The 17,161-nt window shown below is 38.1% G+C and overlaps 1 protein-coding gene, 1 long non-coding RNA gene and 1 pseudogene across 2 annotated transcripts; 2 read left to right on the top strand and 1 right to left on the bottom strand.

Moving 5' to 3' along the window:
• Positions 1-69: 69 nt before the first annotated feature.
• LOC101473657 (nuclear factor 7, brain-like) lies at positions 70-2,305 on the top strand. Its single transcript, XM_076890477.1, has one exon. It carries the CDS (start codon positions 176-178, stop codon positions 1,595-1,597), a length of 1,422 nt encoding a protein of 473 aa, XP_076746592.1. The 5' UTR covers positions 70-175; the 3' UTR covers positions 1,598-2,305.
• A 5,706-nt stretch (positions 2,306-8,011) lies between these two features.
• LOC143421371 (nuclear factor 7, brain-like) lies at positions 8,012-9,523 on the top strand (annotated as a pseudogene).
• Positions 9,524-15,530: 6,007 nt separating this feature from the next.
• Positions 15,531-17,161, bottom strand: LOC143421370 (uncharacterized). Its single transcript, XR_013101012.1, has 3 exons — positions 16,941-17,161; positions 16,654-16,741; positions 15,531-15,941 (listed from the first exon to the last, which is right to left on the bottom strand). It is a non-coding gene; the product is annotated as an uncharacterized LOC143421370 (long non-coding RNA).

The following is a 17,161-nucleotide window of genomic DNA, read 5'->3' as shown; positions in this document are numbered from 1 at the left end:
TGTTTCAGTTTAACACGTGATCCATGAAAATGAAAGTAAATTCCGACACTTTTGAACTGAGCTGAGACGCCATTACAGGGAGTCAGATCTCTGCTGAAAAACACACGTTTGGAGGATTTTTGTCAGAAAGTTCAAGAGACACTAATTTGGTGAGTTAAAAATACTTAAAGATCAAATGGCTGAGAAACTTACACTTGTCGAAAGTTACCTGAGCTGCCATGTGTGTTCAGAGACTTTCAGAGATCCTGTGTCTCTGAGCTGCAGCCACAGCTTCTGTTCAAGCTGCCTGCAGAAATTCTGGGAACAAACTAAAAACAAACACTGTCCCATTTGTAAAAGAAAATCTTCAAAGGATCTTCCTAATGTGAACTTTACACTGAAAGAACTTGCTGACACTTTTGCTCAAAGACAGGAAGACAAATCATCAGAGACAGTAAAAAAGAAGAGGAAAGTGGATGTATTTTGTAATGATCATCAGAAAGAGCCTGAACTGTTCTGTGTGGACGAGCAGAGAGCTGTGTGTACTGTGTGTGACTTTCCTCACCACCAGAGTCACAAAGTGGTTCCTGTAGAAGAAGCAGTCAGTGACCTGAAGGAGCAGCTGAAATCTGACTTAAAGTCTCTGCAGGACAAGAGGAACAAATACAAACAAGTGGAGGAAACTTACAATGAAGTGATTCAACACTCCAAGAAGCAGCTGTTGTCCACAGAGAGGCAGATCAGAGCAGAGTTCAACAAGCTCCAGCAGTTCCTGAAAGAGGAAGAGGAGTCCAGACTGGCAGCTCTGAGGGAGGAAGAGGAGCAGAAGGGGAGGACTATCAGCAGAGAGATGAAGATGATTGAGGAGCAGATCTCCTCTCTGTCAGACAGCATCTCTGCTGTTGAAGAAGAGCTGCAGAAACACAGCGTGCCATTCCTCAGCAGTTATAAAGACACTCAGAGCAGAGCCAGAGCCCAGAGCTCAGTGTCAGATCCACAGCTGGTCTCAGGAGCACTGATAGATGTGGCCAAACACCTGGGCAACCTGTCCTTCAGAGTGTGGGAGAAGATGAAGGAGAAGGTCCACTTCAGTCCTGTCATTCTGGACCCAAACACTGCACACTGCTGTCTCTATCTGTCTGATGATCTGACCAGTGTGAGATGTGGAGACAAATGGCAGAAGCTTCCTGATAATCCAGAGAGAAACACTAAGTATGCCAATATTTTTGGCTCTGAAGGCTTCAGCTCAGGGAAACACAGCTGGGAGGTGGAGGTGGGAGACCATCCTGTCTGGCTTGTGGGTTTAGTTAAAGAGTCAGTTGACAGGAAGGGAGAGCGTTTTGCTTCACCAAAAGATGGAATCTGGTGTTTATTGCATCGCAGTGGAAAATACACTAATGGTGTTTGTCAGACTGTGACAGTGAAGAAGAGTCTCCAGAGGATCAGCGTCCAGCTGGACTATGACAGGGGGGAGGTGTCCTTCTATGACCCTGAAGACATGACTCACATCTACACTTACAGAGACACTTTCACTGAGAAACTTTTCCCATATTTCAGTGTTGGAGAAGCAGGAGACGCCAAAACCTCTGATATCAAAATCTGTCAGACTGAGATTTGATTGTAAAGTGATTCTTTATTTTAACTGTTTTTTCAGTACAGCAACAGGGTTAATTTTAGGGAAATTATTAATCACACTGTCTAACTTCATTATCAGGTTTTATTTCATTTTGTTGATCTAGTGGAACTATTAGCAATTCAATGAAAACAAAGCAACTTTTTCATGTGAAAATCTTGTGACCCACTCGAGTTTCTGTAAGAAACTTTTACAGTTTTTTTCTTGTTTCTTTTAAATTAATATTTTCAGAATATTTCTCATGTTGTTCATGTAAATATTTTTGATAGTTTTAAAATCTGAATGATGATTTCTTTGCTTTTCAAAGTTGTTGAGTGTGAACAGCAAACTGTGACACTTCTTAAAAGAAGGATTCATGATTAAACATCAGCAAGAGTCAACTTTACAACTACAAGATTTAAATGTCCTGATTATCAGCGTCTTGTTTTCAGTTAAATAACATTTGAAAGTAACACGTCTTCTTTAAAGTTTTCCAAATTCAAAGAAATGACTTCTAAGTTGTGACGCTGTCTCATCAGTGTATCTACACTTGATTGATTTCATTAAAAATGTTCTTTCTTGTGTTGTTTTTAACCTTAATCAGAAGCTGACATCTCTCACAGTTTGAAAGATTTCTGGATCTTCTCATGTTTCATAATTAGGTTTTAATTTGATTTTCAAACTTCACTCTCAGCCTCAGTGTTTCAATGAATCACCTACCTTTGATTTGATTATTGAGATCACAAAATGTTTCTGTGAAGTGAAATAAATAAATTCAGTGATTCTGTTGTTGTTGTGTTTGACAGTAAATCAGCTTTTCAGACACAGTCATTAGTTCAGATTCATTTAACTTGGAAACTCACTTTGATTGTTGTGTTTACATTTAACTGACTCCTTAGAATAAAATATTATTTGCTTCTATTAGTTTGTAAATATTCTTGTTGTGCTGAAGCTGTTTTATTGAAACAATCAGCAGATTTTATAAAATCAAGAATTTATTTTAAGCAGCTACATTTTAAAAAAAATTTTCAGACCAACACTCACATTTAACCCCAGACAGAAATCAAATGTGATCATTGATAAACTTTACATTCTCACAGATAATCTGTATGTTTACAAACTCAGAAAATAGTTTGTATGAACAAAGCTGCAGAGATTTCAGATGAAGGTGCAGCTTTATAATAGTGATGTTTTATTTGTATATTATATTTACGCACAAGATGGAGACAAAGTTCAGATTTTGTTTTCTAGTAAAAATGTTTACACTGTAAACATTTACACTTATCCCATTTTTAAATGTAAATCATTAAATGTTAGAAATGACTTCACTTAACAGATAAACAGAACACTAAGACTGAGCCAAGTTCATCTGTAAATATTTTAAATAAACAAATAAAATATCTAATCTCACTTTCACCTCAGGTCAGTGTCAGTCTGATCAGCTCAAATCCAGGATCCTGCTGCGATAAAGCAAATTGTCTCTTTAGGGTCAAATCAAACTGCTGCTGCTGATGTGGTCGCTGTAGTGTCTGTAAGTTTGAGTCTTGTGTGTCATCTGCAACCACCACACATTCAGAGGGGGAGAGAGGGCAGTACAGGCCTCGACCAACACCCACAAAGCTCTCCTGCGGGGAAAGAATCTGGCCAAAACTCCACTGGTTAAAATGTCTCTGCTCTCTGGTGTCACTGTAGTGCAGAGGCTTCAGAACTAGAATCCTCTGGTTTAAAGATTTCTTCAACATTAAATAATCCAGTGACAGTTGTCTGTATTTCCACCGCTGCACACAAACAATAACTGTTAACAATGAATTCAGCAAACTTTATTTTTCAAATTGTAAACAAATACAGTTTAAAACAGCATTTCTGTCGCTGCCACAGAGTAACTCACATTAGGACCCCGTCCTCGTTTGGGCTCCGCCTCCAAACTGTCAAAAGTCAATTTACTCGCGTGAGCAGGATTTCTCTCCGAACGCAGGGAGGTGTCCGCCAGAGCGTGAAACTGTCACAGTGCATGTAAAGGAGACACTGCTCTACAAAAAGTGTGATTTTTATCCTGGTGGGAGCAGAACAGCTAAAGTAAGAGGGAAATTCATAACAATTTTTTAAATGCGACATGTAGTTTTGATCTTCTTTTGCTGCTGGTTCAGTGAATTTTGGTCTTAGAGTGACGAAACCTGCAGCTGCAGAATCTGTGAGGTGTCGGCTTTCAGCTCCTGACAGCATGTCCACGTACGTGACATCGGATGAAAGATCCACACTTTGTGTTTAAATCCATTCACCTGCTGTTATTTCCTGTTTTAGCTGTTTGCTGTGTTGAAATAGTTTTGTGAGCTTTAAGCTGAGATTTACACCTTAAGATCACACGCAGAAACACAGAGAGAGTCAGAAGCAGGTCCAACCGGCTGGGCAGCTGCCCTTTTGTAATGATCCCTGGCAAGTGATTGACCTACTGTGCACAGATCAGCCAATAGACACATACCAATTAACTTTAAATGGGCCAATAGATACAGGCCTTACACTTGAAAGACAAGAGAAACAGAGGAATAACAGTGCCACTTGTCGTGGCATGTAACAATTATACCTCAGACTGCATGTTTGAGGTATAATTTTAATCTCCAAAAAATGCATGAATTTAATACAAATATGTGGGGATAGAAACAAAGCATCAATCCTATCATGGTAGACTTGATCCCATAGCAATACCAGAGTTGGTAACAATACTATCAATACTTGGATCGATCTGCCAACCTCTACTGATTGCATTGTTCTTCAATACGTAAGATACACTTCAGATTCTTAGTCTCATTTTTTTTTTTGCTATATTAAGATAAAGTAAAACATGAGTTGTCAAAATGTTTTACTTCTTTTCCTTTTTTGTTTTTGTTTTGAGGGCAACTACTCACACAAATAATATCGTATCTGAACGACAGCCCAGCAGCACCATCTGGTAAAGACAAATAACATATTGTAGATATCAAGTGGAGGTGGGAAAAAGGCCGGAGAGAACCCACACAAACATGAAAAGTCCACACAGAAAGGCCCAGGTGATGGAGATGAACTTGGGGCCTTCTTGCTGTGAGGCAACACTGCTTTTGGACACCTGCTTTTTAGGTGGTCAGACACACTGAAACACTGAGGAGTCTGAGGCTATCATGTGGGTAATCTGTTGGTTTCTGGCTCACTATTTCTGTCGTGTATGTCTTCTTATTGTCTTTTAACAAGAGAGTGGAGAGCAGGAGGCAGAAGCTTCAGACAAGAGGAGGCTGCAGCTGAAATTGTGGGAATCATCACTATAACATCATAGTTTGTGAATGAGCTCTCCAAAACCACTTTCAATCCTGCCTTATGTAAAAGTTCTGGTTTGCTCAACGTATAAAGTGATGTTATTCATTTAGACACAGGTCACTGTTACATTAAGATTCTTCATGAGTTCATTCACACGTTCTGAATAAACCCGATTAAGAAATGAGCAACATCATGCATTTCTATTTGCAGAATTTGTCAGTACATGAAGTGGTGCATGATGCTTCTGATTTGATTTTGTTAGCTTGGCAGCTATATTTTGATAGTTAATTTCATAATTACAACAGGCAAACTTTAAAGTGAGTCATATAAACTACAGTCTGCAGAGAGCTGTCACTGCCATTTGCTGTTAACTCATCCTTGATCCTGCTTCTACTTCCTGTGTAATACATTTCCAAAAGACACAAACTAACCCTCATATTTTTTTGTTAAATCTCAGAGTATAATTATTACGTTCACCTGTCACAGATTGTCTTCATCATGATAAACATGTTAAAATTAATTACAAATACATTACATACAAATTTTATGTACCATATTTTTCAGATTATAAGGCGCACTGTCGATGAACGGGTCTGTTTTCATACATGAGGTGCACCAAGCAAAACAAAACAGTCACATCAAACTTTACTCAACTCATTATTCTTGCTTCCTCCACTTCCGTACCATTGATTCATTAATGTTGAAATTTCTTGCAGCTGCTCTATTCCCATGTTGTTGCAGTATATTAATGTCCAACCTCGTATTGTGGATGGATTATCTCAGTTGTTCTCCTGACTGAAGTTCGGTCCATTTACAGCAGGGGTGCCCAATCCCGGTCCTCGAGAGCTACCGTCCTGCAGCTTTTAGATGCATCCCTACTCCAACACAGCTGAATCAAATGAATGGCTTGTTATCAGGCCTTTGCCAAACACGATGGCATGCTGAAGAGGTAATCAAACCATTTGATTCAGCTGTGTTGGAGTAGGGATGCATCTAAAAGCTGCAGGACGGTAGCTCTCGAGGACCGGGATTGGGCAGCCCTGATTTACAGCATCCTGCCATGTGATTGCATTTGTCCCAAACCATCGGGAACCCTCACATTAACTTTTATCAAGTGGAAAAAAGTTAACGTTCATCCTCCAGCTTCACTGTTTATGTTACACTTTAAATAATTTGAAATTAGTAAAATTTAGAAACTTGTATTTATCTAAAATTTGACAATGGTTGTATGACAAAAGTTTTTTGTCTAATATTTTCAATGCTCTTTTGTAGCATACTTCGATTGGCCCAATAGCAACAAGACTGGTAAAGGACCAACTTGTAATACAGTATTCAATATGAGCCAGTAACATAGAGTGCAGGAATGTAATCACTGCTTTTTCTGATGTGCGGATATGTCTAAAGTTCCGTATATTAACATTTACAGTTCTCACTACTTTTTAAACGTGTTTTTTTGAAGGGTAATTTTGAGTCTAGCAGTACTCCCAAATACTTAAATCCTCAACATCAAAGCTGATGGGCTGCATCATCAGCAGATTAAGCTTCTGTAAAAAATTACCGTATAAGTCTCCTAATGCTAATTCAAATTACACAGTTTACTTACACCCCACTACACAAGGTAACCAGTACTAGCATCGGCCTATTTAATCAAGTATTTATTGCTGCCATTTAGTGATCTCTCCATTAATTAAACAATTGTGGTTTTGAATATGTTTTTATGAATCATAAACTAATGCACTGTTTCATACATTCATTTCTATGAAGAATATTAAAATATCATCATTGGCCTAACACTGTTATATGTGACTTTGTGCATTTATTGTACAGCCTAACAACAACAGCCTAACTCTGGTTTCTCACACAAACTCTGTCTGACTTCATCAGTCACAGAAAAGTCTTAAGAGCGCTGCTGCTTCTTTAAGTGAATGATCAAAATACTTGTTAAATGTATTTTGTGACTAGACACCTGCTAGACCTCACACCATTAGAGAGACCCTGTACGTGAAATTGGCTGCTTTAACACAGTAATGTCACAACTTCTGGAATAAATAAAGTATGTGTTGTCTTGTCATGGATCCATTTAATGCATTTATAAAAGCTCTACGGTGTTCTGTTTCATAAAAAAGTGGATGTGATTGACAACTTCAAGGCAGTAGTACCTTAAACATGACTTTGACCAGAATCTGATTTGTGATGTGACTGTAAATTCTTCTGTGTTGTCACAGTTTAATGTCATATCAACAAGTTTATATCAGTTTGTTTATTTTTTCATTATCAGCATTTCTGGTTTCTCAGTGTACACTGTGATTCTTCTCTTTATTTTTCATTATTATTTTGGTGACATCACCATCTCATCACATTTCAGTTCATGACAAACTTGAAAGTTGGAGTCTAAAGGTCTAAAATCTTATGCAGGTTTGAGGCCACAGCCCAGGTAGCAAAAGCAGATATTATGTTTGGTGGTTATTAATGTATAAATGTATTCACTGGTATATATTTAGTTTATAACAAGCATATTTTAATGATGTATTATTTGAAAAAATAAACTTTTGATTTTATGTATTTCAGCTGCATTTTACTCAGAATTATTGCTTCATGTTCATGAGGGTCAAGAATTTTTCTTTGTTTTGAGTGTGAGAGCAGAGGTCTGACAGGTTGACAATCTAAACCCTGTGATGAATCCAAATTTATGTCTTTGGTTGCAACGAAAACTTTAGTTCAAACTGCAGATAAAAACTCTGAGAACAAGCTGACTTTTCCTACTTGAACTTCTGAAACACCACAGCTTCACCTCCTTTGTCTAATTTTTATGTTCTATTTAGGTTTCGTTTTTTAAAAAGGAGAAGTCAAGATTTTCTACATTTTTCACTTTGGTGTCGTTTTAAGGAGCACAAATTGAAAACTATCTGAATGACTGTGACAGCGCCCTCTGATGGACACAAGTGTTATGTGCATGTTTCAGTTTAACACGTGATCGTGATTCATGAAAATGAAAGTAAATTCAGACACTTTTGAACTGAGCTGAGACGCCATTACAGGGAGTCAGATCTCTGCTGAAAAACACACGTTTGGAGGATTTTTATCAGAAAGTTCAAGAGACACTAATTTGGTGAGTTAATAATACTTGAAGATTAAATGGCTGAGAGAGCTCTTTTTGAAAATTTCCTGAGCTGCCATGTGTGCTCAGAGACTTTCAGAGATCCTGTGTCTCTGAGCTGCAACCACAGCTTCTGTTCAAGCTGCCTGCAGAAATTCTGGAAACAAACAACAAACCAAAACTGTCCCATTTGTAAAAGAAAATCTTCAAAGGATCGTCCTTATGTCAACTTTGCGCTGAAAGAACTTGCTGATTCATTTGCTGGGAGACAGAAATCTGGATCATCTGAGACAGGAGAAAAGAAATTAATGGCAGTGTGCAGTAAACACGACGAAGAACCTAAACTGTTCTGTGTGGACGAGCAGAGAGCTGTGTGTACTGTGTGTGACTTTCCTCACCACCAGAGTCACAAAGTGGTTCCTGTAGAAGAAGCAGTCAGTGACCTGAAGGAGCAGCTGAAATCTGACTTAAAGTCTCTGCAGGACAAGAGGAACAAATACAAACAAGTGGAGAAAACATACAATGAAGTGATTCAACACTCCAAGAAGCAGCTGTTGTCCACAGAGAGGCAGATCAGAGCAGAGTTCAACAAGCTCCAGCAGTTCCTGAAAGAGGAAGAGGAGTCCAGACTGGCAGCTCTGAGGGAGGAAGAGGAGCAGAAGGGGAGGACTATCAGCAGAGAGATGAAGATGATTGAGGAGCAGATCTCCTCTCTGTCAGACAGCATCTCTGCTGTTGAAGAAGAGCTGCAGAAACACAGCGTGCCATTCCTCAGCAGTTATAAAGACACTCAGAGCAGAGCCAGAGCCCAGAGCTCAGTGTCAGATCCATAGCTGGTCTCAGGAGCACTGATAGATGTGGCCAAACACCTGGGCAACCTGTCCTTCAGAGTGTGGGAGAAGATGAAGGAGAAGGTCCACTTCAGTCCTGTCATTCTGGACCCAAACACTGCAAACCGCTGGCTCTATCTGTCTGATGATCTGACCAGTGTGAGACAAGGAGACACAAAGCAGCAACTTCCTGATAATCCAGAGAGAAACACTAAGTATGCCACTGTTTTTGGCTCTGAGGGCTTCAGCTCAGGGAAACACAGCTGGGAGGTGGAGGTGGGAGACCATCCTGACTGGAATATAGGTTTATGTAAAGAGTCAGTTGAGAGGAAAGGAGAGCTTCTTGCTTCACCAAAATATGGAGCCTGGTGTTTATTGCATAAAAGTGGAGAATACACTAATGGTGCTGGTCAGACTGTGGCAGAGAAGAAGAGTCTCCAGAGGATCAGAGTCCAGCTGGACTATGACAGGGGGGAGGTGTCCTTCCATGACCCTGAAGACATGACTCACATCTGCACTCACAGAGACACTTTCACTGAGAAACTCTTCCCATATTTCAGTGTTGGAAAGGCAGGAGACGCCAAAACCTCTGATATCAAAATCTGTCAGACTGAGATTTGATTGTAAAGTGATTCTTTATTTTAACTGTTTTTTCAGTACAGCAACAGGGTTAATTTTAGGTTAATTATTAATCACACTGTCTAACTTCATTATCAGGTTTTATTTCATTTTGCTGTTCTAGTGGAACTATTAGCAATTCAATGAAAACAAAGCAACTTTTTCATGTGAAAATCTTGTGACCCACTCGAGTTTCTGTAAGAAACTTTTACAGTTTTTTCTTGTTTCTTTGAAATTAATATTTTCAGAATATTTTTCATGTTGTTCATGTAAATATTTTTGATAGTTTTAAAATCTGAATGATGATTTCTTTGCTTTTCAAAGTTGTTGAGTGTGAACAGCAAACTGTGACACTTCTTAAAAGAAGGATTCATGATTAAACATCAGCAAGAGTCAACTTTACAACTACAAGATTTAAATGTCCTGATTATCAGCATCTTGTTTTCAGTTAAATAACATTTGAAAGAAACACGTCTTCTTTAAAGTTTTCCAAATTCAAAGAAATGACTTCTAAGTTCTGACGCTGTCTCATCAGTGTAACTACACTTGATTGATTTCATTAAAAATGTTCTTTCTTGTGTTGCTTTTAACCTTAATCAGAAGCTGACATCTCTCACAGTTTGAAAGATTTCTGGATCTTCTCATGTTTCATAATTAGGTTTTAATTTGATTTTCAAACTTCACTCTCAGTCTCAGTGTTTCAGTGAATCACCTACCTTTGATTTGTACTTCAATGTTATTCTTTAACTGCTCTCTTTGATTATTGAGATCACAAAATGTTTCTGTGAAGTGAAATAAATAAATTCAGTGATTCTGTTGTTGTTGTGTTTGACTGTAAATCAGCTTTTCAGACACAGTCATTAGTTCAGATTCATTTAACATGGAAACTCACTTTGATTGTTGTGTTTACATTTAACTGACTCCTTAGAATAAAATATTATTTGCTTCTATTAGTTTGTAAATATTCTTGTTGTGCTGAAGCTGTTTTATTGAAACAATCAGCAGATTTTATAAAATCAAGAATTTATTTTAAGCAGCTACATTTTAAATCTTTTTTTCAGACCAACATTCACATTTAACCCCAGACAGAAATCAAATGTGATCATTGATAAACTTTACATTCTCACAGCTAATCTGTATGTTTACAAACTCAGAAAATAGTTTGAATGAACAAAGCTGCAGAGATTTCAGATGAAGGTGCAGCTTTATAATAGTGATGTTTTATTTGTATATTATATTTACGCACAAGATGGAGACAAAGTTCAGATTTTGTTTTCTAGTAAAAATGTTTACACTGTAAACATTTACACTTATCCTATTTTTAAATGTAAATCATTAAATGTTAGAAATGACTTCACTTAACAGATAAACAGAACACTAAGACTGAGCCAAGTTCATCTGTAAATATTTTAAATAAACAAATAAAATGTCTAATCTCACTTTCACCTCAGGTCAGTGTCAGTCTGATCAGCTCAAATCCACAATCCTGCTGCGATAAAGCAAATTGTCTCTTTAGGATCAAATCAAACTGCTGCTGCTGATGTGGTCGCTGTAGTGTCTGTAAGTTTGAGTCTTGTGTGTCATCTGCAACCACCACACATTCAGAGGGGGAGAGAGGGCAGTACAGGCCTCGACCAACACCCACAAAGCTCTCCTGCAGGGAAAGAATCTGGCCAAAACTCCACTGGTTAAAATGTCTCTGCTCTCTGGTGTCACTGTAGTGCAGAGGCTTCAGAACTAGAATCCTCTGGTTTAAAGATTTCTTCAGCATTAAATAATCCAGTGACAGTTGTCTGTATTTCCACCGCTGCACACAAACAATAACTGTTAACAATGAATTCAGCAAACTTTATTTTTCAAATTGTAAACAAATACAGTTTAAAACAGCATTTCTGTCGCTGCCACAGAGTAACTCACATTAGGACCCCGTCCTCGTTTGGGCTCCGCCTCCAAACTGTCAAAAGTCAATTTACTCGCGTGAGCAGGATTTCTCTCCAAGCTCAGGGAGCTGCCCGCCAGAGCGTGAAACTGGGTGGGTGTAAAGGAGACACTGCTCTTGTCTGTGATCTCTGGTCTCCCACTCAGAGACACAGGTTCCTGAGTGTCTAGCATTCCTACTGCTATGGGAGGCGCTGAGAACACTCTTCGTGTGAGAGAAAATCTCCTCACGCAAATATGTAGAACCAAATACTGTCAATAATGCAATGTTCTTAAGACTTGTCAGGTAGTCGAGCTTTTTAGTTCAATCAGCTGCATTTCGATGTCTTCTGTGTCCAGCCAGTTTAAGAGAGACACATCCAGCTGCTCATTAAAGCTTTCTGACTTGATCAGAAAAGAAAACATTGGTCCATACACCCGAAAGTCCTGAACATGCATAGTGATTTCTGTCTTGAGTCTTCGGATGTATCCGTGTATTTCCGTGGTGTTAATGCTGCGCTGAGTGGGCAGCACCTGAAGCATGAAGCGCCTCTGTCAGTGCGCCCCAGGGTGGCTGTGGCTACAATGTAGCTGCCATCACCAGTGTGTGAATGTGTGTGTGAATGGGTGGATGACTGGATGTGTAAAGTGCTTTGGGGTCCTTAGGGACTAGTAAAGCGCTATACAAATACAGGCCATTTACTATTTACCTTGGCAGCAAACACAACTTCTGTTAAAGCTGCCTATCTGAAAACAAGCTGACTTGTGATACGTGAACTTGTGAAACACCACAGCTTCATCTTCTTTGTGTCATTTTTTTATATTCTGTTTAGCATAAAAACTGGAGAGCTGAACATTTTTTACGTTTTGGCTTTTTATGTTTTCGAATGAAGCACAAACTGGAAAACTATCTGAACACTAACAGCGTCCTCTGGTGGACACAAATAATATGTTCGTCTTTCAGCTCAACACGTGACTCCAACTTTATAATATTGGTGTTTTATTCGTATATTATTTTTACTCACAACATGGACACAAAGTTTGTATTTTCATTTACGGAAAAACGGTTTTTTTAAACATTTTATTTCCACTTTCTTACATTTTTAAATGTAAATCGTTAAATGTTAGGAATGACTTACCAGGTAAAAAAGAGCATTAAGACTGAGCCAAGTTCATCTGTAAATATTTTAGATAGACAAATAAAACATCTTTTTCTTGTATTTCCATAAACAGTGGGTCTAAATAAATATTTTGTCAGGAGTTATTAAGAAATGTTGAGTTACTATAATTATCAGAGAAAGATGAGTGATTAATTAAAAGTCAGTAAAACTTCATTTATTCTTTTTGTCAATTGAATCTTTTTTTACCCTGCAGACATGCAAAAACCTGCGATATCAAGTCAGACTGAGATTTCATTATAAAGTCAACATTTTCTTATGAGGGAAAAGTTACAGTGGCAAAGCTTTATCGTAAAAATGTGGTTGTTGTTTTGTTATTTTCTTCTTATTAGCAAACATATTGTCTATGGTTGATTAATATTTTACTCATCAGCACCTGCAGTGATTTTATTGCTTGTTTGTTTGTTTTTCCTGAAAATCATCTTTCAGACATTTAACCAAGCATGTAGTTTTATTTATTTCAAACTAGTGATGTCAAACGATTCAAATTTGTAATCAGATTAATCACAGGATTGCTGTGGATTAATTTTGATTAATCACAATTAAATATCATTCATTTTTGGTCATGGTCCTTGTGCCTGCCCGGCCAGCCCAGCGCGGCCGCAAGTATTTTTGTTTTATTTTTGTCTCTCTCTCTCTTCTCTCCTGCTCTCCCGCCCTTGGCCCACGCACCTGCAGCTGATTACCGATGATTCCTCACAATGTTTGCTGACTCTTCATAAGGCAGGGGCGCTGAGCTACTCCTCGCTGGAATATTGAGTAACTCTACTTAGTATTGACTGGCTCTGTAGAAAGCAATAATTTCTTGTGCGTACCTACGAGTAACTTTCGTGTTTGTGTGTAGATTTCCCGGAGCTGTGACCCGGGACCCCTGAGTGCGAGTGGAGCTGTTCAGCGTGGAGTTGTGTGTGCGAGGAGCGTGAAGAGTGGAGCGGGTGTGAGGACCTTGTGTTTCCCTACCCTGTGGACCCTTCCCCCCTCGTGTATATAGAGCACCCGGTGTGGTTAATAAAGCTCAGTTAAACTGTGTTTCTCAGTCTGCGCCCGAGTCTGTTCTATTCATCCTGAAATTTTTAGTCGGTATAAATCGCATTTCATTTTGCATGAGCAAACAGACTCAACAAAAAAGGGAATACATATGCACTTAACATGCTTATTGAACATCTTGAACATTCATGTTAACAAATAACTCTAAACATTTATCAACATCAATGTGGCCCTGTTACTAAGACTAACTTGTTGATAATGTCCGAGAGGAGAGCTGACCGCTTCTTTACAAACACAGTTTCTACCCAATTGCAATATCATGTCTCAATGCTACTAAAAGTAGATGACTTTCATTGCCCCTGCTGTCATTTGTGCCCTTGATGTTGGAATGCTTTCAAACATGTTTTGTTGGATGCCCTAACAGATTGACTGAGTGATTGATTGTCTGAGTGATACATCAACTAGGTCGTATGTTGAGTGTATGTATGGGGCCTGAGGCCTGGATTGCTTGGGTGTATTCATGAGAATACTGTATTTTTTTTTTTATATATATACATATGTATTTTTATCTTTTATATCCTATCTATTATAGTTTTTAAGTATCTATCTTTCGTTGCATTGACCAGAGACATCTTTCAATTTCATTGTACTTGTGACAATGACAATAAAGAATATTCATTCATTCATTCAGTCATATTCATTCATTCATTCATCTCTCATTTCTAGGTCAAATGCGGAAACATGTGGAGGGAGCAGCACACTGTGTACAAAGGCACCAAGGAGGACAAAACATTACCACATATCAAGGAAAGGAATCACAGCCTGGGAAATGGGAACACACTGTGGATTGTTGGCACTGTTTCATAGTGTGGAGATCAGGGAAATATTTTACTGCTACTATTCATAACCACCATCATTACCATTACATTAATTATCATTTAATCAAAGCATTTATTCAATAGATTACACGGAGATCGATGCTGTCTGTGGGCAGTGTTCATCTCCCCACGAGTGTGTTCATTAAAATCATTGTTTGACCGAAGCTCTTCTGGACCATTATTGTTTTGTGCTCACCCTCAATATTTGAACTCGTAACAATAGCTTTTTGTAAATAAACAAACTTTTTCCATTCAGAAAGTTCCACATCTGAGTCCTACTTCAATCAACCCTGACTCTGACAGTGAAGAAGAGTCTCCAGAGGATCAGAGTCCAGCTGGACTATGACAGGGGGGAGGTGTCCTTCTATGACCCTGAAGACATGACTCACATCTACACTCACAGAGACACTTTCACTGAGAAGCTCTTCCCATATTTTGAGGTTGGAAAGGCAGGAGATGCAAAACATCTGATATCAAAATCAGTCAGACTGAGATTTGATTGTAAAGTGATTGTTGTTTGACTTTTAACTCTGTGTATGTCTTCTTTTAGATACATTCTTGTTTCTTTAAACAAGAGTATTCTGAATATTTTCAGAATATTTTTCATGTTGTTAATGTGAATTCTGAGTGTGAACAGTGAGCTGTGACAGGATTAATCGGTAAACTTATATCCCTTCACCAAGAGACTGCACAACTAAGTTATCTTCATTATCCTGATTATCAGCATTTTGATTCAGTCAAATAACAATTTTTAGTATTTTACTTTAAAGATCTCCAAATTCACACCTAATCTGTATGTTTATACAAGATTAGTTGTGAGAATGTGTGAAATATTGAGACAAAAAGCAGCAGCTTCAGAGCAGAGGCGGAGCCAGACATTTGAAACACCCGGGGCTTAGCCCTAAAGGGTAGTATGCATGTGGGATTTTTTTTTTTTTTTTTGGCGGGGGGGGGGTTAGAAATGACTGAAAGATTAATAGGCTCTGTTTTGAGTTTTGTTCAAAAAAGAATGACTTCATATAGGGAAAAATATATATCACATGTGCAGGACACCTTAAACTAGTTTTTTAATTAAGCAGCAAGGCAGAACACAATCGGGGCTGTATCAAGACATGAGGACTAAACCCCAATTCAACCAGACCCAGAACTGATCCGGAATTAAAACAGGACTACAAGAGTTCAAAATCAGGACTACCGAGGATTTAACCAAGACAGAACCAGAATCAGAACTAGATGATAGTAGCACTAAAAATCATCATAGACCTGCACTACACTTATTTTTTTAATTCTACCAAAGTCCACTATTTAGATTTAGAAAAGTTTATATAATTATTTAGCCTTGTTGTGCAAACAAGCCTGCATAACTTAATAAATGTAGAATTTGAAAAATAGCAAACCTAAAAAGAAACACTAGGTACGAGATACATGAGTACCTGTGATACGGTGATGCTTTTGGTAAACAATCATTTGACTAACATGTGTGTCTCACCTGCTCTTGTTCATCTCTGTTCTGTCCTCATTCTGCATCTCCCTCTCTGTTCCTCTCTCTCCCTCTTTGTGCTGACAATCATCAAATATACAGTTGAAACCAGATATTTATGTACTCTTCAGATCAAAACACAAACACTTTTTTAATTGTAACATCAAATCAGACTAAATGTTTATTTTTTTTAGATTGATAAATATAAAAAACATATTTGTTAACTTTAAGAGTAAAGAGAGAAACTGTCTGTATTTCTTAATTGCAAATGGCACCAAATTGTATTCAAAATTGAGCCACACTTATGGAGCTCCACAGTTGTCTTCCTGGTGTTTTGGTTGACATGTCTTGATGTTCCCATGTCAAAGAAACAGGCTCTGTGTTTTGCCTTATATGCATCCACAGCTGTGCCACCAATTTACTCACATGGACTCTACTAACCTATCAGAAGCTTCTTCAGCTCAGAATGGAATCATCTGGAGTTTTCTTATTAATTAACAAACTTAGTGTACATGTACTCCTAAAATTGATCAAAGTGATAAAAAACAGAAAGCTCTGTCTCTCTTTATTCTGACATTTAACTAATTCAAAAGATATTTCAATATTTATCTAAAACAAAAGTTTAATCTAAATTGATGTTGTACAGTAAAAATGTTTCATGTTTTCTCCCTAAAGTGTATGTAAATATCTGGTTACAAATGTGAATATCCTGCTGTGTACTGAAATCCCTCTTGTTTTGCATAGAAATATACTGAACAACATACAAAGCATAATATATAAAATAACATTTACCTGAGTTTTTTCTTTGAAAGAAGCCTCGAATGTCCATTCTTATATTTCAGTACATAACTGAAACCGATTTAGTCGGGGAGGGTAAGAACTGAAAATATGAAATAAACACACGTAAGCTAAGACTAAAAAAAAAATAGCATTTGTTCGGCTTTTCATTTCGCCATTTGTTGATTCACTTGAAGAGCAAGTAACGTAATATTGGTCAAGTGATCAGTTTGATATCAATCTTTCGTGATGCACTGTCATATTTACATTATTTGTACGGTACGAATGATTTGCTTTGGTACCTGGTCAAACTTAAGCTCTCCTTAGTATGGCTGGCTCCGTTTCTCCAACAGCGCACTCACTGCTGGCAGCAGCTGCCCCGCCCCCTCGCTCAGTCGCTTAGTGCCCGAGCTCGGATCATACCAATATCAGGGGGGATTCACGCACAGTCGTAAATTCCCACAGTGTGCACTATGTGCTTCGAATATTGTGTGTACTTTTTGTTTTATACAGTTGTCAGCCA

This window comes from Maylandia zebra, linkage group LG12, assembly GCF_041146795.1.
Source record: "Maylandia zebra isolate NMK-2024a linkage group LG12, Mzebra_GT3a, whole genome shotgun sequence".
NCBI lineage: Eukaryota > Metazoa > Chordata > Actinopteri > Cichliformes > Cichlidae > Maylandia > Maylandia zebra.
Note: the sequence above shows the minus strand (reverse complement) of the source record. Positions and strands in the feature narration are given on the sequence as shown.